Source organism: Muntiacus reevesi, chromosome 6 (genome assembly GCF_963930625.1).
Source record: "Muntiacus reevesi chromosome 6, mMunRee1.1, whole genome shotgun sequence".
NCBI lineage: Eukaryota > Metazoa > Chordata > Mammalia > Artiodactyla > Cervidae > Muntiacus > Muntiacus reevesi.
In genome coordinates, this window is record NC_089254.1 from 10219157 (window position 1) to 10246067 (window position 26911).

At 37.8% G+C, this 26911-nt stretch overlaps 1 protein-coding gene across 1 annotated transcript in view; it reads left to right on the plus strand.

Moving 5' to 3' along the window:
* VPS50 (VPS50 subunit of EARP/GARPII complex) overlaps positions 1 to 26911 on the plus strand; it is a 121151-nt gene that overhangs the window by 72517 nt on the left and 21723 nt on the right. The window contains exons 17-21 of the mRNA XM_065939598.1: positions 6793 to 6883; positions 8766 to 8942; positions 12386 to 12504; positions 15680 to 15786; positions 26449 to 26570. Coding sequence (XP_065795670.1) covers positions 6793 to 6883; positions 8766 to 8942; positions 12386 to 12504; positions 15680 to 15786; positions 26449 to 26570 — 616 coding nt within the window. The remainder of the gene's footprint in view (positions 1 to 6792; positions 6884 to 8765; positions 8943 to 12385; positions 12505 to 15679; positions 15787 to 26448; positions 26571 to 26911) is intronic.

Sequence of the window (26911 nt, forward strand, 5' to 3'; positions counted from 1 at the left end):
TCATGGGAAATAGATGGTGAGACAGTGGAAACAGTGGCTGACTTATTTTTCTGGGCTCCAAAATCACAGCAGATGGTGATTACAGCCATGAAATTAAAAGATGCTTGCTCCTTTGAAGGAAAGTTATGGCCAACCTATATAGCATATTAAAAAGCAGAGACATTACTTTGCCAACAAAGGTCCATCTAGTCAAGGCTATGGTTTTTCCAGTGGTCATGTATGGATGTGAGAGTTGGACTGTGAAGAAAGCTGAGTGCTGAAAAATGGATGCTTTTGAACTGTGGTGTTGAGAGTCCCTTGGACTGCAAGGAGATCCAACCAGTCCATCCCTAAAGGAGATCAGTCCTGGGTGTTCATTGGAAGGACTGATGCTGAAGCTCAAATTCCAATACTTTGGCCACTTCATGTGAAGAGTTGACTCATTAGAAAAGACCCTGATGCTGGGAGGGATTGGGGGCAGGAGGAGAAGGGGACGACAGAGGATGAGATGGCTGGATAGCATCACTGACTTGATGGACGTGGGTTTGAGTAATCTCCGTGAGTTTGTGATGGACAGGGAGGCCTGGCATGCTGCGACTCATGGAGTCACAAAGAGTTGGAGATGACTGAGCAACTGAACTGAACCGAACTGAAGATCATGGCATCCGGTCCCATCACTTCATGGCCAATAGATGGGGAAACTGTGCAAACAGTGGCTGGCTTTATTTTTGGGGACTCCAAAATCACTGCAGATGGTGACTGCAGCCATGAAATTAAAAGACGCTTACTCCTTGGAAGGAAAGTTATGACCATCCACGACAGCATATTAAAAAGCAGAGACATTGCTTTTCCAACAAAGGTCCATCTGGTCAAGGCTATGGTTTTTCCGGTGGTCATGTATGGATGTGAGAGTTGGACTATAAAGAAAGCTGAGTGCCGAAGAATTGATGCTTTTGAACTGTGGTGTTGGAGAAGACTCTTGAGAGTCCCTTGGACTGCAAGGAGATCCAACCATTCAATCCTAAAGGAGATTAGTCCTGGGTGTTCATTGGAAGGACTGATGTTGAAGCTGAAACTCCAATACTTTGGCCACCTGATAGGAAGAGCTGACTCTGAAAAGACCCTGATCCTGGGAAAGACTGAAGGCGGGAGGAGAAGGGGACGACAGAGGATGAGATGGTTGGATGGCATCACTGACTCAACGGGCATGAGTTTGAGCAAGCTTCAGGAGTTGGTGATGGACAGAGAGACCTGGTGTGCTGCAGTCCATGGGGTCGCAAAGAATCAGACACGACTGAGCAACTGAACTGAGAAGTCAGTGAAAGAGAAAGTAAATGTATAATAGAAAGAAATCTACAGTACTACTTAGCAAAACTGGGCAAGAAAAAGAAACTATGTCATCACTTAAAGGGATTCTATAGATCTTAAGGTGCTTCCCTGGTGTCTCAGTGGTAAAGAAACAACCTGCAATGCAGAAATCACTGGAGGTACGCATTTGATTCCTGGGTCAAGAAGATCCCCAGGAGGAGGGAATGGCAACCCACTCCAGTATTCTTGCCTGGAGAATCCCATGGACTAAGGAGCGTGGTGGGGCTATAATCGATGGGGTCGGAAAGAGTAGGACACGACTGAAGTGACTTAGCTCGCTCATACATAGATCTTAAGACATTAGAAATAAAATGATATAGACTTTATGCTAATAAAGTTGACAATTTAGATAGAAATTAATGAATTCCTTGTGAAATCAAACATAATAAGCTGATAAAATATAGAAAATCTGAGTAGTCCTGTATCTTTAGAGAAATTGAATCTTTGCTTCAGAGCATCTTCACAAAGAAATCTCCAGGCCTGTGGCTGTCATTGATCAATTGTCATTGATCAATTCTTCTAAACCTTTAAGGGGGAAGTAATATCAACACAAACTCTTTCAGAGAAAAGAAAAGAACTTCTGTGGTAGTCCAGGTGTTAAGGATCTGCCTTCCAAAGCAGAGAATAGAAAAGGAGGGAATGCTTTATAACTTATTTTATGAGGCCATCATAGCACTAATGCCAAAACATTACAAACAAGAAAAATTACAGGTTAGTACCTCAAAAGAACTTAAGAGCAAAAGTCCTGAACAAAAGATTGGCAGGTTATATCCAGTTTATCTTAAAAAAAACCATACTTCAAGAATAGGCAGAGTTGAGTACAGGAGAACAAGTTTGGCTAGACTTTTTAAAAATTAATAAATTTAATTTACTAATTCACAGCTATAGGAAAATACCATATTGATCATTTTAATAAATATAGAAAGAATTTTGATAAGATTTCCTTTGTAGTTCATAGTTTTAAGAAATCATGTCTGTAATTTTTACTTTCAATGTAGTTTTGCTTCCAGTCTGATTTTAACTTCAACCTTATAGTTAAAGTATTCTTCTTATAAACAGCATGTAAGGTTTTTTTTTTTAATTTTAAAATTCAGTTTGACAATTTTTGTGTTTCGATTGGACCTTTATTTCATTTTCATGTAATGTATTTATTGGCGTAGTTGGGTTTAAGCCCATCATATTGCTATTTGATTTCTAAAAGTGTAGATAACTGTTTTTTCATTCATTTTTTTTCTCTCTCTGCTTTCTTTTGGATTGATCTGTGTCTTTTCAATTTTCAGATCACTTTTTTGTCAGCCTTAAAATGTATATTCTGGTAGTGGCAACCATCAACATTCCAATATGCATCCTCTTCTGTTACAGTTGACCTTAGGTTAATATGCTTCCAAAATAATGCAGGAGCCAACTTTGTAACTCATTTACCTTCTCTTACCCTTTTAGTGTTGTCGTATATTTTACTTCCTGTATTATTTTCCATACTTTTTATATGTAAGCATAACTAAACTTCAGTCTGGGAGTTGGTATCTTTCATCACCGTAATAGTTTTATATTACTGTGTAATAGAACACCATGAGTTTTAGCAGCTTAAAACAATGCCCTTTTGTTTTCTCACAGTTTTGTGAAAGTCTGGAAGTCTTATCTAGGTTCCCAGCTTAGGTTCTTATAGGGCCTAAATCAAGGTGTTGGCTGATCTTTCATATGAAGACTTTGAGGAAAAATCTGCATCTGAGCACATTCAAGACACTGTCCCAGTTCAGTTCCTTGTGGTTTTAGGACTGAGGTTTCTGTTTTCATGCTACCTGTCAGCTAAAAAGCCTTCTCAGCTTCTCAGGTCTCTGGTACTTGCACTTGACCCCTTTGGTTTCAAAAGCCAGCAATTCTCTCTGACTTACCCATCTTTTATTAGGAGAAGAAAAAAGGTCTACTTTAAGAAGGCTAGTTCACTTAGGTTTGTTCCACCTGGATAATTTCTGTTTTGATTAACTCAAGGCAGTTCAAGTAATCTTAATTATATCAGTAAAATCCCTTTTTTCCATATTTGGTAATGTAATCACAGGGTGGTCTTCATCATACTTAGTCCTGGGCATTAGTGCAGACAATCTTGATGGATTTTAGAGTGCATTTTAGAGTCTTGCCTATCTCAATAATTGTTGTGTAGTAATAGCTTTATCGAGATAGAAGTCACATACCGAAAATGCCAAAAATTCACTCCTGTAAAGTAAATATTAATAATTCAGCAACAACATTGCAACTATCTAATTTCAGAATATTTTTATCACTTCAAAAAATAACCCTTTACCAGTTAATTGGCACTTTCCTCCTCCTGTGGCATCTGACGATCACTTACTTATTTTTTGTCTCTGTGTATTTGCCCATTATGTTTGCCTATATATGAACATTTCATATAAATGAAATCATTTATATATATATACATATATATATGTGTATATATATATATATAGTGGGCTTTAACTTAGAATATTTCTAATGGTTCATCCATGTTGGAGCATATAACAGAACTTCTTTCTTTGTCATTGGTAAATAATATTCCTTTGTATAGATAGACCATAATTTGATTATCCTTTCCTCAGTTAATGGACATTTGGGTTGTTTTCAGTTTTTCAGTTCAGTTCAGTCACTCAGTCATGTCTGACTCTTTGTGACCCTGTGAACCGCAGCACACCAGGTCTCCCTGTCCATCACCAACTGCTGGAGTCCACCCAAACCCATGTCCATCAAGTCGGTGATGCCATCCAACCGTCTCATCCTCTGTCGTCCCCTTCTCCTCCTGCCCTCAATCTTTCCCATCATCAGGGTCTTTTTCAGTGAGTCAGCTATTAGCATGAGGTGGCCAAAATATTGGAGTTTTAGGCTTCAACATCAGTCCTTCCAATGAACACCCAGGACTGGTCTCCTTTAGGATGGACTGGTTGGATCTCCTTGCAGTCCAAGCGACTCTCAAGAGTCTTCTCCAACACCATAGTTCAAAAGCCTCAATTCTTTGGTGTTCAGCTTGCTTCACAGTCCAACTCTCACATCCATACATGATTACTGGAAAAACCATAGCCTTGACTAGACGGACCTTTGTTGGCAAAGTAATGTCTCTGCTTTTTAATATGCTATCTAGGTTGATCATAACTTTCCTTCCAAGGAGTAAGCATCTTTTAATTTCATGGCTGCAGTCACCATCTGCAGTGATTTTAGAGCCCAGAAAAATAAAGTCAGTCACTGTTTCCACTGTTTCCAGTGGAAATCTGGATTTCAACCTTGTGATTTCAGACTTCTGGCCTCCAGAACTGTGAGATTGTAAATTTCTGTTGTCTTAAGTCACCTGTGTGTGTGTTTAAGTCCCTTTAGTCATGTCAGACTCTTTGTGACCCTATGGACTGTAGCCCACCAGGCTCCTCTGTCTTGGGATTGAACCCAAGTCTCCTGCATTGGCAGGCGCATTCTTTACCACTAGCATCACCTGGGAAGCCTTAAGTCACCCGCTTTTTTTATTGTTGTTTTTGTTTTTTTTTGGTAGCCACAGAAAACCAATACAGAGTTATGTTTCTGGGTCATATGGTAACTCTATGTTTAACATTTTGAGAAACTACCAACCTTTTGCAAAGTGGTTGTACCATTTTGCATTTCCACCAGCACTATATAAGGGTTCTAACTTCTCCAAACCCTTGCTAGCTCTTGTGGTCTCTTTGGTTTAGCTCTGCTGGTGGTTGTGAAGCGGTACCTCCTTATGGTTTGGATTTATGTTTGCCTGATGAATGACACTTTTTACATGTTTACTGGTCATTCATATATCTTCTTTACTAAAAAATGTCTGTTCAAAGCTTTTGCCTTTTTTAAAGTTGATTTATTTATCTTTTCCTTGTAGAATTGTAAGAGTTCTGAACTTCTTAGTTTTAGTTCTTACATTCGATCTGTGATTCATTTTAGTTCATTTTTGTGAATGGTGATAGATATGGGCACGACCACTTTTGCCAAATTCTCAGCCATGACCTACAACTTCAGACGTTTCTTTTGCTCTTCTCTCTATCCGCTCCATCCAGTTGCATGCATACTAGATGTTTTGACAGTCTCACCTACCTCTTATGATCTTCTCTGGTTTTCCCTTTTTTTTTTGCATTTGTGCTTCAGGTTTGCTATTTCCTATCAAACTGTCTTCAAGTTCATTAATTCTGTCATCTGGTGTTTTACTTACCCAGTTTTAATTTGAAGTGTTATAGTTTTTCACTTATAGAATGTTTGATTCTTTTTTGTTTTTATTATTGCAGTTCTTTAAAAATTTTTTCTTTTTATCCATTTTGTGCATCTTTTTTCTGTATTTTGTTTAACTTGTCTATAGTAGTTATTTTAAAGCCCTTGTCTGTTAGAAACACTAATATTTGGAGCAGTTTCTGCTTTTCAAAGAATATACCATTTATTCCATCTTTAATTTAGAACCTGTGGGTTTTTTTTTTTTTTAATCTAGATTTTGTTTTTAGCATGATTTTAGTAACAGCAGTGAGGCTTGTTGTAGTAAGAGGACAGGCACTGGCCCTTTTATTCCTGGGTTAACAATAAGGAAGTATTTGTTTCTCTGGAATGCTCGTATACTATACTGATTACCAAAGAGACAGGGCTTCCCAGGTGGTGCTTGTGGTAAAGGATTTGCCTGCCAGTGCAGGAGATACAAGAATGGGAGTTCGATCCCTGGGTCAGGAAAATCCCCTGGAGAGGGAAATGGCAACCCACTCCAGTATTCCTGCCTGGAAAATTCCATGGACAGAAGAGCCTAGTGGGGTACAGTTCATGAGTCACAAAGAGTTGGACACTGCTGAACATACATACACACACATGCACACACTTAGAAAACAGTAAGAGCAATAGCATTAAAGAAAGAAGAGATCAGCATGATATGTGACTATTTGTTAATTTAAGTGCCATACTTGCTAATTTATCTCGTAAATGTTGTGTAGAGATAGATAGGCACTGAGCTAAAATATATTTAGAGTGATAATCACCTTGATATTGTGGTTTAGTAAGAGTGATTAAGATCTATGCTTTTTAACATAAAACATTTGTTAATATTTATGGTTTCATAAACCCTGTAAATTATTTCTTGTTTTTTCTTTTGGCAATGATATGTCATTAGCTAAAGGATGTCTTACATACATGAATTGGTGAGTCGCTTAGTTTAGTCACTTAATAAAAATGTCATTTTCCGCGCTTTTATTATTTTTGCAATATAGTAAAAATATTCTGAGTTTGGTAAATACTTGAGGTTTTTTTCTGCTACAGATAAGTACATAAAAGCAAATGTTTGTGTTTACTACATTGGTCTGAATGGATTTTCAGAATTGATTATGATCACAATGATAGCTGTAATAGTTTTTGTTATATTAATTCTTGCGTGCAGTGTGCTTTTCTCCTTACTTTTTGGATTATTTGTTATTTGTTTTTAAGAACAAGGCTTGATGAACTGAGAATGTTTCTAGAGAATGAGACCTGGGAACTTTGTCCTGTGAAGTCAAATTTCAGCATCTTGCAACTTCATGTAAGTTTAAGAACAGATAAATTAGTTTTTTATTTAGTAATCTTTAAAAGCAAACCAGCTACATGAAAGCATTTATAAAATAATTAAATTAAGAAAGAGTGCCTTTCCTTTCTTCCTTAAAAGTGATTAATAATAAACCTTTTTTTTTTTTTACAAGAGTGACACTTTTATAGATGTCATAGTCTGTCACATTTTACAAATTTCAGTTTATACAGTTTAGAGAAACTCTTTTGCCTGCAAAGAGTCACAATTAAAGTAATTTGTTTTCTTTAGATTTCAGAAGAGGGTCCCTGCTTTGTTTAAATCTTACAGAAAAATAATCAGTTATGTTTTGATGGTCTTTAGTGAAAATGCTCATATTTGAAGAATATTTGTCATTCCTTAAAGAGTCCAGTAGGTTCTTGATTTCTGCTGCAACTCATAAATTTGTCTGCAATGAGAAAATGCCTCAGGGATAAAAAAGGCATTTACTAAAAAATATCACTAATTTTTATTAGTTGATTCCTTGAATCCTGTAATGTAATCTGTGAAAATATCTTTAATTGATTTGTTTTTTCTCTTGGTTGGAACATAGTGTAGATAAATATTTCTTGTGTGTTAGACAATGTCCTACAAATATCCAGTGTCAGAATATAGTATATAAATTTAGATTCCTTTTTAGAAGGCCTACTGTGGTTAGTTTTTGCCTCTGGAAGAAATATCTTTCTAGAAAGAATTTTCTTATTCTGGATAAATGTAAAGAATACATGATTAAAAGGATTTTCTTAATGTAATAGTGTTTACACTTATATTGTATAATAGCTTACTTCTTATCCAGGTTTATCATATTGCTTTCCTAAAGTGGCAATATTAAATGTAATGAAGCATGTTGTTAATAAATGCTTTAAAGATAGAAAAATTAATATTAATTTTAACATTATTTTAGAGGTGTTAAATTAAGATGTTTCCTTATATTACTTCACATTCCAGCATTGATTTCAGAATCTCTATGTAAATAATTTTATTTGAATTTATATTTAGCCATCAATTTTGTGTGTGGTACAGGCATACATAAATTTGATATAATTATAAAACAGGGCTTCCCTCAAAGCTCAGTCAGTAAGGAATCTGCCAGCAGTGCAGGAAACCCGGGTTCAATTCCTGGGTTGGGAAGATCCCCTGGAGAAGGAAATGGCAACCCACTCCAGTATTCTTGCCTGGAGAATCCCATTGGCAGAGGAGCCTGGCAGGCTACAGTCCGTGGTATCTCAAGAGTCAGACCTGACTTAGCAACTAAACCACCACCATAACAGAGAAAGATATATGTGCTTGGTTTTCATTGTATTCACACAGAGTACCTTAAATGGTGTAAGCTATTTGACCTGACAATAATTAGCTTTTATAAATGACTCTGTTGATTAAAACTACCCTACTGGGACTTTTGCTATTGTGTAAAAATTTTTAGAATTATCATTCAAATTGAAGTTATTAAAAAAAAAATTCTGTGCCATTCCATAAAGTAAGCCAAAAGTAGCTTGATGCAGACAGCTCTGTTTTAAGTGATGTCAGTTACTGAATTGTCTTTGGGAAAACATTTGAACATGTGTGTCCAAGCTTGTGCTTTCAGAAAACTTTTGAGATTTAAAAGTGAATGACGTAAAGAATCAGGATGGTTTTCTTCACTAACTCTGCATTTGCACTGATGGAATATGTTTGTGTTGTTGTTCTTCAGTCACTAAATTGTGCCCAGCACTTTGTGACCCCCTGAACTGCAGCACGCCAGGCTTCCCTGTCCTTCACTATCTCCTGGAGTTTGCTCAAACTCAAAATTCAAGTTTATGTACTTGAATTTTATTGCTGTTGCCAAAAAGGAATCTGGCTCATTTCTTTTTTTAATGTCTAGGAATTTAAGTTCATGGAACAGTCTCGGTCCCCATCCGTTTCACCCAGTAAGCAGTCATCTACAACTTCCTCAAAAACAGTAACCTTGTTTGAGCAGTACTGCAGTGGTGGGAATCCATTTGAAATTCAGGCCGACCACAAAGATGAAGAAACAGAAGATGTCCTGGCTTCTAATGGGGTATGTGGTGTTTTTAAAACATACCGTGGCATGTAAGTGGGGTTTTCTTATCGAGAGGGTTGTACCCAGTGAGCAAGGTAATTGGATAGATTTGTTCTTAGATTTACTACCCTCCTTTCGTACCTGTGGGGCTTCCCAGGTGATGCAGTGATAAAGAATCCACCTGCCAGTGCAGGAAACACGGGAGACACAGGTTCGATCCCTGGGTTGGGAAGATTCCCTAAGAGGAGGAAATGGCAACCCACTCCGGTATTCTTGTCTGGGAAATCCATGGACAGAGGAGCCTGGAGGGCTACAGTCCGTGGGGTTGCAGAGAGTCAGACAAGACTAAGCACACATGCATGCATTCATATATTTACCACCCACTTTCCTACCTTTATACTTAGGCACCCGTGTTACTGTTTGTGCTGGAAGTGAATGGCTGTCCAGTACATTTTGTTGACATTGTCCTTTTGAATGATGAGCTTTGTCTTTATGTTCGCTTTATATTGTTATCAGATTGCTTTATATTCTTATCAGATTATTGATGGAATAGGAGTATAGTTCTTCACTGCACAGTTACATGATTTGTTGGATAGGTGGATGTATGTGAGAATAGATCATCTTCACTTTTCTCTCAACTCTACTCTTAGGCAGCTAAGTGAGTCATTTTGTTCCATATCCCCTTTACTGAGAAAGGGTAATGTCCTGTTTGGTTACTGGCTAGGAATGTTTTGAGCATTTAAGAGTATGATGTTTTTGTTTTGTAAATTTATTTATTTTTAATTGGTATATAATTTTGTTATAATGTTGTGTTGGTTTCTGCCTTACATCAATGCGAATCAGTCATGACTATATATATATATATATATACCACCCCGTTTCCTGAATCTCCATCCCACCCTTCTAGGTCATCACAGAGTGCCCCGCTGGGCTCCTTGTGTTATATGGGAGTAGTGTTTGAACAACACTCTGAGCAGTTCAAACAATAGCATAAGCCAGGAGTAGTGTGAGTTGATGGCAAGATCTGCAGGCAGCTAAATGATTATGAATTTTATTGATTAACTGTGGGGCTCTTGGCAAGTTACTGTGACTCTGTGACCCTCAGTTTTCCCATATTTACATGCAGGAATGCTTGCTTCACCATTACCTACGGGGTGTTTTCACAGTTTTAATCTGGATGTGTCCTTCTGCTCTTCAGAATTTCCAGAGGGATTGGGTACGATTTTTATTTTGGATTTGATGAAGATGCAGTGAAAACTGTGCAGTTTTGACAAAAAGCTGTTGAATTTGTTTCCATGTTTTTTTGGGTTTTGTTATTAAGTGAAACTATCCTTTAAAAAATAATGTCATGAAAATTTACCAATATCATGTTTCATTGTGAAGTAGAAATTATTTCATAGTAAACCTTATTTAAAATGATAGTTTAGTGATTCTCTGTGACATTTTGTCTCTGTTAATGTAGACTTAACAGAAAGGATTAAGTCATTTCAATATCTTTGAAATAATGTATCCCTCTGTACTAGTGATTTGTTCATTTTAATTTCCCGTTGCCTTTGATTCTTTCTTTGTGGCAGTTGTATTCTATATAAGGTAACCGCGAACACTAAATCTGCAAATAGAAAACTGTTACTTTTAGGCAACATATGGGATTAAGTATCTGCAAGCTTCTGGTCACAACATTTCCACCAACTGGTCAGTATACAACCTTTGTTTTATGTGTGTTTTAATATACAGGGTCGACTTATTAACACTGAGCTCCCAACTGACAGCACCATAGCCCATGCCTGAGTGAAGCTTATCTAACATACTTATTTTTGCCTTACGGCACCTTACAGTCTTCTTGCACTTGGAAACTCTAGACGGCACTAGTCCTACGCTCGGGGGACATTCTGAACAGTGAAATCACCAGCAAAATGCACAGAGATTTTAAGAATGTGGCATAAATCAACTGTGAAAAGGGTGTTTGTTTACGGCGGGAGGGCCAAAATAAGAAGGTAGAGGGTTGGTTGCCTGGTTGCCTTGTTACCTTGTTGGGAGTATGCAGGGAAGGTGACTCAGAAGGGTTTCCCACTCCACGCAGAGCACGCAGCCATGCATGACCATGGAAGTGTTGGTGAAATGTTGATGTTGGGTTTACAAATTTTATCAGGTAGGGAAATGTGCAAACACAGAATCCTTGAAAATGATCTGTGGTGCTGGGGAACTGACCCTAGTTTATCGAGAACACCTTTCTGAGTGTCAGCAGAATCACGTTGTATACAAGTAGAGGAGAATGTCTCTAATGTTCACTTGTATCTACTAACGTGTGAGATAATCTTCCCGGGTACAGCATAGGTCCTTGATAGTCAGAGTCCACATCTTAGAAAGAACCTGTCATAATGCTTTGTTGTTGTTTAGTCGCTAAGTCACGTCTTACTCTCTTGGGACCCCAGGGACTGGAGCCTGCTAGACTCCTCCGTCCATGGGATTCTCCAGGCAAGAGTGCTGGAGTGGGTTGCCATTTCCTTCTTCAGGGGATCTTCCTGACCCAGGGATCAAACCCTCATCTCCAGCTTGGACTCTACCACTGAGCCATCTGGGAAGCCTGTCATAATGCTTTAGACTCGAAAAGTAGTTGTTGAATGAGAGGACTAATTCCTTCCCGTGTTGCCATCATACTGGTCTCCTCAGCTGGCTTATGGGGATAAAACTCCTTTGTAGATTGTTTTGAAGAGTCGGTGGGACAAGCTTATGAGAACACTTAGCCCAGTGCCTGGTTAAAACTCCATCAGTGTTAGCCATTGTTCAGCCACATTAATTTATAATGCTCATCGGCGGTGATGTGGTGACACCACCATGCTTCCTTTCTTGGGCGTGGACTCCGCTTCCTCTCCCACACTGGCACTGGGCCACGATGCCAAAAAGATGAGGCACTCTGCCTCTCAAGAGCAAATCTACCATTTTGTCCTTGATCTCAGTAGTCCCTGGGCACTTAGCCTAAGTTTCTAAGCTGCCCTTGGCATTAAATAATGAATTAGATAGAATATTAGCATGTGTGTTGTGTGTGTTTATTAAGCTGAATTAATACTTCTAGACTGTCAGAATTTTATCCTTCAGCTTTTTATAATAAATTAGCAAAATGGAAATATGTATGCTGAAACTACTTGAAGGAAGAGTTTTTTTTAATCAAATCAAACATACACTCTTTTCCTCTTCAAGGGTGTGTTTTGTTTTTTATTTGTTTATGTGGAAACTTTTTTTTTCTTTTGGGCATTTATAAGCTTTTGAAAGTATAATGTTTGTATTTTTCTTTTTTCTTTTGAGCTGGTTAGGGTAGCATGGTGATAAAGAAAAGGGAAGGTTAACAAGCTTTTGATGGCAAAATTAAAGTTTCTTATAAGATTGGTTGTTATTGTGTTGAAAGACTCCAAGAAAGGTTGGTTCTATGTTCACACTGTTGAATATACTGTTTTTGTTTTCAGTATGAATCTGATGAACAAGAAAAAAGTGCCTATCAGGAATATGACAGTGACAGTGATGTTCCTGAGGAACTAAAACGAGATTTTGTTGATGAGCAGACAGGAGATGCTCCTGTGAAAAGGTGATTATTCTTAGGTTATATGGTATTTCACATTTTATGTTGCATGCTTAACATATAGGATTTACTTGCAAGGTTAAGAAAAAACAAACCTCAAAAATTAGATTTTCTTTTGGTTATAATGTCACATGACAAGTTAATATATTTTTTAAATGATTCCTGAAAGGCTGAAAATGTCTTAGTTTTTTTTTTCATAATTGGCATAACCTAAGAGTTCTTAATTCAGTAGCCTTTGCAGATAAACAGACCTGCAGTTTATAGAATCAGTACCGCTTTCGAAGGCAGTTTATGCCTCACATAGATCCGTTTGTTTCACATTGATTTCCTTTTCCTCAAGGAGGGAAACAGTCATCTGTTTTGTATGTGGAGTTCCTGCCTCAGTCTAGTAAATACAGAAAAATCTTCCCAGTGTCATTGATATTTGCTATTTGAGCCTTTTATTGATGTTCTTTTTTTTGTACTTGAGTTTTTGTTTTATGATTAACTGTCTTCTTCAATAACTATGATAACCATATAAGAATTTTTGTCACCTTCTTTAAATTGGGCCTGATTCTGATTTGTGAGTAATGTCATGACAATCAGACACTGAATGACCACAAATATACTTTATTTTTAATGACAGATTTACATACCCTTTACCCTCCAAGTACCTAGTTAATATTTGGTTGATTTGACACCTTGATTGATATAATCTCTCACCTCAAAAATGAGCAACTCATATAATTGGGAAAATTTTTTTTCCATTGGTTTGCACACTTGTGTGATATCTACATCTGTGATCCATTTTTAACTTAGTAGAACTATTTTGTTGGACTTCTTCATCAGATGTTCTAGGTTATGTTTTTGCTGAAAAGAAAACTCTTAAGTTGAACAAACAGCTGCCATTTACATGTGTATGTACTCACATTCTTGGTAGGTTTTACAGCCCCTTAAACTTTTACCCCTAAGAAATACATATAATGTAAACTACTAATTGCAACCAGCCAACCAGTTGACAGTTACTGTCAATTCCAACTTCTCAGTGTCTCTTGAATTTATCAAAATTTCTTGTATTTCACTGCCACCATCCTAGTTCAAGGAAAAGTCTCTGTGCAAATCATTGAATCAGTCCCCTTTCCTTGGCTTCCCATCTCTAGTCTTAACCCTTTCTAATCCATTCTTGGACACAAATTTAGATTTTTCTTTCATATACAAATTTGACTGTGTCTTTTTCCTGGCTAAAATGCTTAATGACTCACCATTGCAATTAAGATAAAGTTCATGCTCTTTATGATCATGAGGTTCTGTTGTTTTCAGTGGTCTGGCCTTTACTTTTCCTTCTGCCCATGCATTCTCCAGGCTTCCACTGTCAACTCCTTAGGCCTCTCTGAGTACACTCTATTGTTTTCTCACCTCTGACCTTGTTACATGTTGTCCCCTTTCCTTCTGCACTTACCGTATATCTCCTGCTTTTCCTTTGAATTTACTACTGTCACTCCAACCCTAGACTTTACCATTATACTTTATACCTATTTCAGATTCTAAATAAAATATCGTTCATATTTGTAGGTCTGAAATCAGGATGCTTTGTACAGTTGATGTGTTATTTCTCTAGAACATTTGTTTGTTTTTTAAATGACATAGCTTCTTTTTTGTTTATTATTCATTTGTTTAATGACATATAGTTGATTTATAATTTTGTGTTAGTTGTCATTGTACAGCAAAAGTGATTCAGTTATGCATATATATGTGTGTATATATATTCTTTTTAAAAATTCTCTTCCATTATTGTTTATCATGAGATATTGAATACAGTTCCCTGTGCTATATAGTAAATCCTTGTTTTTTTAATCTATTTCGTATGTGGTGGGGTACATCTGTTAATCCCATATACCCAGATAATCTCCCCACCTTTGGGGGGGGAGATTATGGTTATCCCCTTTGATAACCATAAGTTTTTATTCCAATGTCTGTGAGTCTGTTTTTGTTTCATAAATAAGTTCATTTGTACTGTGTTTTAGATTCCACATATAAGTGATATCCTATAGTATTTGTCTTTCTTTGTCTGACTTACTTAACTTAGTGTAATAATCTGTAGGTTCATCCATGTTGCTCTGAATAATATTATTTCATTTTTTTTTATAGCTGGACAGTATTCCATTGTATGGGTGTGTTTGTGTATGTGTGTGTGCATATGTGGGTGTGTGTGTCTACAAATATATATTTATACATACACATACTTTACCTATTCATCTGTAGATGGATACTTAGGTTGCTTCCACATCTTGGCTATTGTAAATAGTGCCACTGTGAGAACTGGGCTCCATGTATCTTTTCAAATTAGAGCTTTCATCTTTTCTGGATATATGCCTAGGAGTGGGATTGTTGGGTCATGTAACTCTATTTTTAGTTTTTTAAGGAGCCTCCATACTGCTCTCTATAGTGGCTGCACTAATTTACATCCCCACCAACAGTGTAGAAGGGTTCCTTTCTCTTCACTCTCTCTCCAGCATTTATTATTTATAGACTTTTGATGATGGCCATTCCATCTGATTTGAGGTGATAACCTCACTGTAGTTTTGATTTGCCTTTCTCTAATAATTGGCAGTGTTGAACATCGTTTCATGTACCTGTTGGCCACCTGTATGTCTTCCTTGGAGAAATGTCCGTTTAGGTCTCCTGCTCATTTTTTGTTTGGGGTGTTGTTTTTTTGTTATTGATTTCTAAGTGCTGTTTGTATATTTTGAAAGGTTAGCCCTTGTTAGTCCCATCATTTGCAAATACTTTCTCCCAATTCATGGGTTGTCTTTTAATTTTGTTTATGGTTTCCTTTACTGTGCAAACGAATGTAAGTTTGATTAGGTCCCATCTGTTTATTTTTGCTTTTATTTCTATCGGCTTGGAAGACCTAAGAAAACATTGCTCTGATTCAGTGACACAGCTTCTTTTAGTGGTTGATAATGTGTGAGAACCAAAGAAATACGTTATAGTCCTTTATTTCTTGGTTTACTGGTTTCTCTTCCTCTCTGGACTGTAAGCTCTGTAAGGACAGGAGGATAATCTCTGTATCCCCAGCTGATATGTGGTAAGATTTTCAGTAGCTAATTAGTGAAGGAAGGCTATATCGTAAGCTGAATAACTTATTGACTTACTACTTGACAACCCTAATTTGAAATCTGTTTTGTTTTCTCATATCAAGTGTTTCTCGAGAGACCCTAAAAAGCAGGAAGAAATCAGATTACAGTCTAAATAAAGTGAATGCACCCATCTTAACAAATACAACATTGAATGTAATAAGGCTTGTTGGTAAGTAGCTATTCCTTTTTTTTTAAAATTATTATACCAGTTAAATTAGTCTACATTTGTTACCAAATGGGTTTTCATTGTGCAGTCCAGCGCCACCACAGTGAAAAATTTAAGAGTGTCTTATTGTCAGTGCTTTCTCATCTTAATTGTTCCAAATAGTATAATACTAATGTCAGTTTTTCTTTTTTAGTTAGCTACTTATATTTGTATCTTCCACTTTTTCTAAAATATTCCAATTAATAGAAATCTAGTGGAAAAATTCTCTGTGTGAGTTAGAGGTCCATATAGGATGGTGGTAGTACCAGTTTTGTATTTATACAGTATTTTGTATTTTATTGTTTCACTGATATTCACAATCTTGTCAGATAGGCAGAGTGAATAGTGATTGTTCTGGCATTTTTCAGACACAAGAGTTCTACAAGCTAAATGTTCACACCATGGGAAGTGTTATTCATATTACAGATAAGACCTTTATTGATGATTTTGTAGACAGCAGATAACCTAGAAATGCTATATGAAATATTTAAGTTTGAAGATGATATGGACTTTTAATATCAGTACTTCAGCATTTTATGTGCTATCTCAACCTTTGTATCTCACAAATGAGTCTGTACGTTTGACAAATAAGTTATAGAGATGTCTTCTCATGTTAATTAAGTTATCTATACCAGTCAGGAATCTTAGTGATTTTCTATAAGAATCTCTGTCTTCTATTTATGGAGATGATAATCTCCTGTTGCCTAGTTTAATTACTCTTAGCTCTAATAAAAAAAAGTCTGTGTTCCCAAAGATAATTTCTAAATTTCATTAATGAATGGGATAAAGAAGGAAAAATTTTTTTTTTTTTAAATCTCACTTTCTTTAGGAAAAATAGTGTGGAAAAGTAATAATAAATTGAGCAGAATAGAAAAAGTTTATATTTTTATGACACAAAAAAATGGAAGATTCTAAAAAGCTATTATATGGCTGATTATTGCCAGGGAATTAGCTTTTCTTCTTTATCCAAGAGAGCTAACTGAACCTACAATCGTGAGTTACCCTCTAGAATTTATAGTCAGAAGAGTTCTGAGGAGACGATCTTGTATAATTTCCCATAAAATGAGGATTTCTTTCCCTACTGCATCTAATATATGTTGGACATCTAGTTTCTGTTTCATGTCTTGCAGTTGCTAAAACCATTATTACTTTGCAAGACTCCTCATTCTGCTCTTAGACTGATATAATTGGTAGAAATCTCTTCCTCATAGTAAACCAAAATAACTGTCTAATTTTACCTCTTGGTCTTAGATATGCCCTTAAAAGCAAAAAGAGTAATAAGTCTATACTTTTTTCTCCTTTTTTCCCATGTGGTCACTTTTCCGATATGTGGTGGTAGCTATACTGTCCTTCTTTTCCTTTTGCTTCCCCTCCCCCAGTCCCTTCTTCAGGGTCAGTGTGCTTAGGTCCCTTATATGGTCCTCACAGATGGATATTCCAAGGTCCTTGTCATCCTTATCAGTCCTCTGTACTCACTGTAGATTACAGTGTCTGGACACACCGCTTGAGATGTAGTTGAATGCAGTCAGTTTTTGCTCGGTTATGTGGAAGTAACAGAACACCCTAACACATCACTGGCCTCATCATGATTTATCATGATGCATATTGGCTCCTGAGCATCTTAGTTCTGCCCCCTATGTGTCCTCATTCTGCGATGCAGGCTGAAAAAGTGGCACCAGTCTGGGATGTGGGGAGAACAGGAGCTGAACCATGTTAGGACTTTTAAAGCTGCCACTCTGATGTGCCACCCTGACTTCCTGTGACCTGTCACTGGTCATATCAAGTCAGACTTGACCCATGGCAGAGAAGTGAACTTCTGTCACAGGAAGGAACTGCCAGTCCAGGGCAGTGGACAAGGATGCATAATCCTCTTCCAGGGCGTGGAGGTGGGAAAGAACATATAATTGGGGAAAATAGTACAATCAACCACATTAAATGGTAACTTAACCACATTTAAGGTAAGTTAACTCCTTTACCTAGTTCAAAAAGGACTAGAGGTCATCATTGTTGCCTTTTACCCTAAAAGACATATATTCACTCAAAGCAAATAGGAAGCCACAACAAAATTGAGGAGGGGAAAATCATGTTTTATTCAATTGTGTGCTTGCTGAGTCGCTTCAGTCATGTCCGATTCTGCGACCCTATGGACCCCACCAGGCTCCTCTGTCCGTGGGAGTCTCCAGGCAAGAATACTGGAGTGGGTTGCCAGGCCTTCCTCCAGGGGATCTTCCCAACCCAGGGATTGAACTCGAGTCTCTTACATCGCCTGCATTGGCAGACGGGTTCTTTACCACTAGCACCACCTGGGATGCAGGCAAATCAGAAGGAACAATGCTTTCTGTTTTCCTCATTATCTAAGAAAGGGATATGATAATGATAGAAGTGTGCTGCTAGAACTAAATTCAGAAGACAGTAACAACAAATTCTTCCATAAGGATCACTGACCAGCACAGTGGACGTTGTTTTCTAACAGTGGCTTTATAAAAACAGAAAAACTTCATTCTGTGGCTCTTTAGAATAGCAAGTGTGTAAAACCTGAGCAGTCCTGAATAGAACCTTACTCAGGGAATCTGACCACTGTAATTTAAGTCTTCTTCCCACTGGATCTCTTACTAGAGTTATCACTGGGGCACAGTGTGTAGTATGATCATCTAACTCATGTCTTTCATTTAGGGCTGGGACTAGGTGCTGCCACTGTTCCTCAGGAGACTTCCATGCCTGCCACTGTCTCTCTGCCTGGGTGTCTTTATCTTCACTTTGTACATATTCATAAAATAGAACTTTAAGGGAACCACTCACTGAGGGGTCTCTGACTAGTAAATAACAGTATTCCATCCCCTGTTATTATTGCTTAGAAATACTTGAAGGTAATACTGGCAAAGGTAACGCCTCTTCTTACAAAGCCATCCAGTTCAGTTCAGTTCAGTCGCTCAGTCATCTCCAACTGTTTGTGACCCCATGAATCGCAGCACGCCCGGCCTCCCTGTCCATCACCAACTCCCAGAGTTTACTCAAACCCATGTCCATCGAGTTGGTGATGCCATCCAGCCACCTCATCCTCCATCATCCCCTTCTCCTCTTGCCCCCAATCCCTCCCAGCATCAGGGTCTTTTCTAATGAGTCAACTCTTCGCATGAGGTGGCCAAAGTATTGGAGTTTCAGCTTTGGCATCAGTCCTTCCAATGAACACCCAGGACTGATCTCCTTTAGGGATGGACTGGTTGGATCTTCTTGCAGTCCAAGGGACTCTCAAGAGTCTTCTCCACAAAGCCAGTACAGTTGTGTAAATAAACTAGATTAATTTTTGGTGCCTGGGAAGATGAAGGAACTCATTCTCAGTGGTTGGGAAGCACATTTGAGAACATTAAAGGCGTCTACAAAATGGTGTTTATTTGGCAGATACTTAGGAGAGATTAGACAAAAGAGTATTAATGGGGCTCCCCAGTCCTAGGTGGTACCCAAATCTATTAGAAAGGCTTGGAGTCTTTCATACGTACAGGGGGCCAACCAGAATGCTTGCTTGTGAAAAGAGAAAATCCTGTCAGGCTGAGAATTTCTTGCACATAGAGGCAGAGAAATTTAAAGGTATATGTCTCATCACTGAAGTAGCCTTGTTATCCAGTTTTCTCTACTGGAGGCAACTCTCATGTGAGCAGCTGTGGTTAAGCTGAGGGGCAGAAGATAGGGTGCCAAAACCTATGTTCATAAAACCTGAAGCCCTTAAAACAAAATTATTACCTTAGCAGATGGAAAGAATACACACCAGCCCATGCACAGGATTTAACATTACCGGGATACGTACATAAGGGACATTTAGTCAGACTGTGGCTGAGTGGCAGTGTATATGATGGAGGAAACCCAGAAATAGGAGGGAAGAAATCTCTTTCTTTGGTCCATTCTTATAGGTGGGGCATTGATATTTTTATTTTATCACAGTGTTTAATTTTTTTGTGTGTGTGATTTCTTTTTTTTTTTTTCAGTTTTATTTATTTATTTTCTTTACGATATTGTATTGGTTTTGCCATACATTGACATGACAGAGTGTTTTAAATTGAAAAAGTAATATGTGAAAATGGTTAAAAATTAAAATACCCCAAGGTATAAACAAAGCCCTGACCTCCAAATCTCCTTTCTCATTTGTGGCATTTCCAGTTGGCCTTAATGTGCTATTTATACCCATTGAGGAGCTCTCAACTCAGTGCACTGTTCTAAGGATAACGAACATTCTTCCAGCTCAGATCCTGTTCTTGCTTTTGCACCATCAGATTGTTAGCTCCTATACCAGAAGAAAGTTTGCCATCTTTGCAGCATATAGAGCACCTAGCCAAATGCTTTTTGCTTCTGTAGCTACTCAGTAAATTTTACACTGAGAACTCTTAATTTTTAACACACACACACACACACACACACACATACACACACACACACTTGCAGCATTTCTTTCTCCCCCCGCATTCCCTCCTCTGCATGGGGGCTGTGTCTCACTGACTGAATCCCCCCAGGCCACCTTCCCTGTGGTCATCACACTCCTCTCTGCGTTTCCTACGATGAGTTGGGAAGGCAGGCCCACTCTTGTCCCTCTTGGTGTAGTCCTTGTCCACGCGGCTCCGTGGTTTCTTCTGCAGCCCCTCTGTGTGTCTCTTTCCCTTGAGTAGACAGGACTCATGGTCTAGATTTAGGGTGAGAGGGTTTTTGTTTTTTGCTTTTTTAAAAAAATTAAGTATAGTTGACTTACACCATTTCAGATGTACAGGAAATGGTTCAGTTTCATATATGTACATATAACACACATATGTGCATATATATATGTGTATGTATTCCTTTTTCAGATTATTTTCCATTATAGACTGTTATAAGATATCAAATACAGTCCCCAGCACTGTACAGTAGGCCCTTATTCATTTTGTATGTAATAGTGTGTATCCACTAAACCCAAATCCCCAGTTTATTCTCCCTCTTACCATTTGGTAACAATAAGTCTGTTTTCTTTGTCTGTGAGTCTGTTTCTGTTTTGTAAATAAGTTCATTTGTATCATTTTTTAGATTCCACATGTAAGTGATGTCATGTGATTTTTGTCTTTCTCTGTCTGACTTGACTTAACTTAGTATGATCATCTCTAGACCCATCCATGTTGCTGCAAAGGGTGAGAGAGTTTAAACAGTGCTTACCCTCTGAAGCTTTTCCTCATCTCCAAATTAGGTTAACTTCTCTTCATATATGTATATATAGGATATTACATGAAGAGAATACATATATAGATATATGTCTCCCATTTTGCCTTCATCATGAGTATATTTATTTTAAAAAAGTAGCAGAGGTAGCTAAGACATTTTGCTGTCTTATTATATGCTATGTAAATACTTGACAAGCATTTTCTCATGAGTTCTTCAGAGTACCTTTTTAATATACAGTTAATTGAAGCCCGGTGATAAATAACATGCCTTATATGTCACACAGGTTTTCTGATCCTAGAGCCAGTAAGCTCTTGACTTGCATGCTTCATAGCCCTAGTGGAGGATGTCAGGAGTGTCCGGTCCTGGACAGAGGTCAGCATGGTGATAATAGAGGTTGGAGGCAGAAATAGGAACTTCTTGAAGTTTGTAGTTTGGGAGACTCCTTTCTTGGTTATCTAGGCTACCTGTTAGGTAACTTTCCTCTGTGTCCCTAAAGCATGCTACCTCTGTGCCTTCTGTCGGGAACTCTGGAGAGGACGAGAGGGTGCTGTGTATCTGAACTATAGACCACATTTTCTCAGCTCGGCTGGCTAACTTTGGAACCATGCTTCTGTATTTTTATCAAGGTAGCTCCTCTCACAGTAACACGTGCATGTGTACATGCATGCTCAGTTGTGTCTGACTCTTCGCGACCCCATGGACTGTGGCCTGCCGAGCTCCTCGGTCCATGGAATGCTCCAGGCAAGAGTACTGGAGTGGGTTGCCATGCCCTCCTCCAGGGAATCTTCCGGACCCAGGGATCAAACCCGCATCTCCTGCACTTCAGGCAGGTTCTTTACCACTGAGCCACTGGGGAAGCCCTCGCAGTAACACATTAATTAGTAAAGAAGAGCCTGTGGTAAAAAGCAAGTGTCTGCCACCACCTACTGCTCCCTCTCAGTAGTATGGAGGCAATTTCTTGGCTTGTTTCTGATTGTCTTTCTTCTAATTGTAATTTCTCAGAAAAGGGTGTTAAGAAGTCAATGTTTTGAATCCTTGTCAGTCTAAATATGTCTTTATTCTGCTCTTGGAATGACAGTTTAGTTGTGTATAGAATTGTCGACTGAGAATTACGTTTCCTTAGAACGTTGAAGTGTCTAATGTTCTGTTATTCATTTTATTGTAGGTGAATTTCCTCTGTCTGTCTGAAAGCTTTTAGTATTTTTTCCCCTTGATATCTCAGAGTCCTCTATGATGTCTCTGTGTGTGAGTTCTTTTTCATTAAGTGTTTTGGGTAGTTTGTTATCCTTTCAGTCTAATGGTTCATGTGTTTCTCAGCTATGATGTTTCTTTGATTTCTACCTCCCCGTTTTCCTTCCCCTTACTCAAGTGTTTAGTCTCTTATGTTGGCCCTTTACGTCGCTCATATTTCTCGAATATCAATGTTTTTCTGTATTCTTATCTTTTTGCTATACCTTCTGGTAGACTTCCTTTCCCCATTTCTTTAATGTTTTTAAAAGTCACATTTTTAATAACTTCAAATACATAACAACCCTTCTGTACTCATTTTCTTCCTGCCGTGTTTGCCTATCATAGAGCTTTACATAATTACTGTATTTCCTCTTCTTTAGCTTCAGTTGTTTTATTTTCTCTAGCATCAACTTTTCTTTTTACTATCACTCTGAATTTTCTCATGGGCCCGATGACTTTTGATTATTTATCCCTAAAATAGAAGGCCTGGATAGCCATGTGGCTGCCCTCTGCTGAGTAATTAGAACCGTATTGGAGCAGGCTCTTTCTCCTTAGTAGGTATTCTGACTGGGAACTTTGTGTAGAGTAGGGCAGGTCTGGGTGGACTTGCTGGTGGCCTTTACATTATGGGGGCAGATCTCCAAGTTCCCACAATGAGAAAAGTTTTAATCTGTGGTGCCAGTAGCCACACTAGAAACCTTAGCTTTTCCAATTTATAAGTCTCTTCAATTAAGTGTATTTGCTGGGAGTGGGGGGGGGGGGGGGAGATGTTGTTTACTGTATACTTCTTTTAGAAAGAACTCCTAGGGGGTTTTATTTTGCTTTTGTCTGGGAAATTCTGGCAGCCTATATAGTAGTCCCCCCTTATGTGTTGAGATATGTTCAAAGATCCCCAGTAGATGCCTAAAACCATAGATAATGGCATACCGTATATAGATGATATTTTTTCTTATATATACATACCTGTGGTAAAAAGTTTAATTTATAAATTAGGCTAGGCACAGGAAAAGATTAACAAGCCAAACTAAAAATAAAATGGAAAAATTATAACATACACTATAATAAATGTTATATAAATGTAGTCTCTCTCACACAGTATCTTACTGTACAGATTCAGTGCCTTTACCATCTTAGCTAAACACTTATTGCTTTGGCTGAAACTTTTGCAGTCCAGGGTGTGACGACAAAACTAGCACAAATTTCGTTTTCCTTCTTCATGGTTTCACAGAAGATTCAATCTTACCGTAGATCTTAGCATCCTCAGCATATGATTTTTTTTTCTTTCATTATTAAGTTGTGAATGTCCACCTTTTCACTCAAAGGAAGTACTGTACAGCTTCTCTTTGACAGATCCAAATTGCCAGCATCCCTTCTCTTGCATTTGGGGGCCGTTATAAAGTAAAATCAGGATTACTTAAACACAGGCACAGAGATACCACAACAGTTGATCTGTTAACTGAAGTGGTACTAAGTGACCAGCAGGCAGGATATGCTGGCCACAGGGATGGTGCCAGACAGCTGAGATTTCAGCACGCTACTCAGAGCAACACTGGACTTAAAACTTAGGACTTGTTTATTTCCAGAGTTTTCTATTTGCTGTTCTCGGAGTGAGGTTGGCTGTGGGTAACTGAAACCGCAGGTGAGGTGGGGGAGGCTACGGTACTGTAACTGCTGATGAGGAAGAGTAGCCAGGACAGGTAGCTCGTTCCATGTGCAGACCTTCCGTTCATCCGTCCTTTCTCAGCCCCGTGTCTCGTTCCTGTTCCTCTGCAGTACCTGTTGCTTCTCAGCAGTCACGTCTTACCAGACAGCTTCCACATCCTTTGTGGTTCTCTTTGTATCTTTCCATCGTCCTGCTCCCATCTGCTCTCTGTCATCTAGTACAGACAGGGATTGGGAAACTGTAGCCTACAGGCCAAATCAGTCTACCTGTTTTGTAAATAAAGTTTTATTGGAATACACCTATGCTCATTTGTTCACGTGTCATCCATGGCTGCTTCTGTGCTGTGATGGGAGAGTTGAATAGCTGAAACCAAGACCAGCAGAGCTGAGCATCTGCCCCAGAGACTGAATGATGTACAGAGCCTAAGCTATCTAGCCTTTGGTCCTCTACAGGAAAGGTTTGCCAACCCCTGGTCTAGGAATGTTTTGGGATTTATCGTTTTCTGGTGAGCATACCTGCCTGCCTTTACTTTCTCAGCCACTTCTCTTCATACGTATTTTAAGTGATTGTAAAATTCTTTTTTAGTTCAGTAATGCTGAGGGAGTGCATAAGTCCCCTCAGGCCTCCAAAGGCCTACTCGAACTGGCCCTCTAGAACTGGAAAGACAGATTTCTTACTCTTCTCTATGTTAATATACTGACAGCCTGCTTATCAGTGACTGCCTTCCATGTCGGACCCTGTGAAGTCATGGAAGGGGCTCTGTGAGAGAACAGGGACTCTGTATAGTTCCTTGTGTCTTAACACAAGACCGTGAGCATAGTAAGCTTTCCAAGTGTTTGTTGAATGTATTGAATGAGTGAATGATTATGTTTCCTTTTTTTTCAGACCAATTGGGATCATCTGTTATTTTTTTTCTTTTGAATGCACATTTAAAATAGCTTTTATCTATTAATTCATTTTTATATCCTTTCTTAAGATGACTTATATGAAGAATGGTTAATCTTATTAGGAATGGAGAGGAGCTTTGTATTCCGGATATGTGTCAATACAGATGTTGTCTACTATTCACATTTTAGAAATGTTCATTTACAGACTAATCTACTTTTTCATTTTTTTTCTTTACAGTATCACATTATTTAATGGGTAAATAGTTGCAGTTTAAATAGAGATGTGTTTACAGTCAATGAAATATCTTCATAATGATCCAGAATGTTCTATGAGTGTATTTTCATTAAAAAAAAAAATCCTGATTATGTGAAATGATTACAAAAAATAATTCTGAAACAAAAGACTTGTAAATCTTTTGTTTACAAAGATCTAAAAAAAATCTAAAAAACTAAAATCTAAAAAACTCTAAATCTAGGAGTTAGAATCTAAATTGATGGGTTTTTTTCTCTTTGATATATGTGTGTGCTTGTCTTTCTGACCGTCCATTATTTAAACTAATTTCTCGTGTAAATTAAGACAGATATACTGAGTTCTTAGATAATAAAGAAATGATGTAGATAGTTCCATTAGAGTAAATTTGTCATTTTCTTTCTACTGCAGTTAATGTGTTTTCTCTTGAATTCTGGTGTCCTCACTGGTACCAGTTTAAAATGCATAGTTTCATAAAGTAGAGATGGCTCCTGAATGCTCATTTGGAAAAAGCAAATAGCCTGTTTTGACAGCTTCTGCAGAAGAGCATTTTTTATAGATCTGCTTCTTTCCCTGTTATTTCATTTAAAAAAGAAACACAATTCAGTACTCATTATTGGGTGTTATTTGATTCAGCCCATCTCCCATGCACCTTTCAAACACATGAACAAGTTTATAAATGCAGAAATTTTGGGTTTTAAATGTTTTTATGTAACTGTATCATATGTGTAGAGGAAAAAGAAAGGAACACTGGCATCTCCCAAAGGAAGGAATGAGGAGGATGTGTTCTTGGCACTTTGAGACTGTTGAGCTCTGATGTGGTGATAAAGAAATGTTCTTGGCCTCCAGCAGCAGATTTCACAGGGCTAGGATCCAGGGTAACAGGGAGTGTCTTCCACATTTTATTCTTGTTTGTTTGTGTTTTACTTTTGCTACATGTGTATAATATGCTTATGAAAAGAACCCCACTTTTTCTCAGAATATATTGTCTTTTGTCTTATTACACCTAAGCATTTTTGAAGAATTTGTTCTAAATGGAATCTCCAAGAGATGAGGAGCTGTTTTGGGTATGGGTACAGTGTCACTGTAGAAGAGTTCAGGAGTTCCATGAATATAAGGCAAACAGTAAGACAGGATGACGTGAGAAGTCTTTATAGGGATTTTTTTCCTTTTTTAATCAGTGCCATCCTGTAGTTCTTTCCAAGATGGTATAGCTGTTCTGTATCGGCGCTGTCCAGTGTACTAGTCACTAGCTACAAATAAATGAGCTACAAATCACTGTTGAGTACTTGCGGCATGGCCGATATGACTAAGGATTGTAGTATTTCATTTAAAATATTTTGGTAAAGTATTTCTATGCTTTCTTAATTAGAGACTAACAGATTTTAATTTTGTGCTGTTTAATTTTTTTTTCTTTTCAGGTAAATATATGCAGATGATGAACATTCTTAAGCCAATTGCTTTTGATGTTATCCATTTCATGTCTCAGCTCTTTGATTATTACTTGTATGCAATATATACCTTTTTTGGTCGGAATGATTCGGTAAGTTAGTCTTTTGGGGGAGGAGTCTGTTTCTTTTAAAATTTGTTTTTGTAAATGTAAAGTTCATTCTCTCTGTATAAAATACACAAATAACATTATTTTGAAAATTACCCATCCAGAATGCAACAGAATTATTGATACCAGCTTTTTGTATGCCCAGCTGCCTTGTTTAAAATATTAATTTTAAGCTTTGATATAATAGACATATTGTATATTATTCACATTTTTGGCAGAAAAAGTGTAGCATCTCTTTCTAACTTTGATGTATTTTGGCAGTGAAAATGTGCATGTTGCTTTGTTTAAATCTGTCTTGGGATATATTTATTATAATAAATGAAACA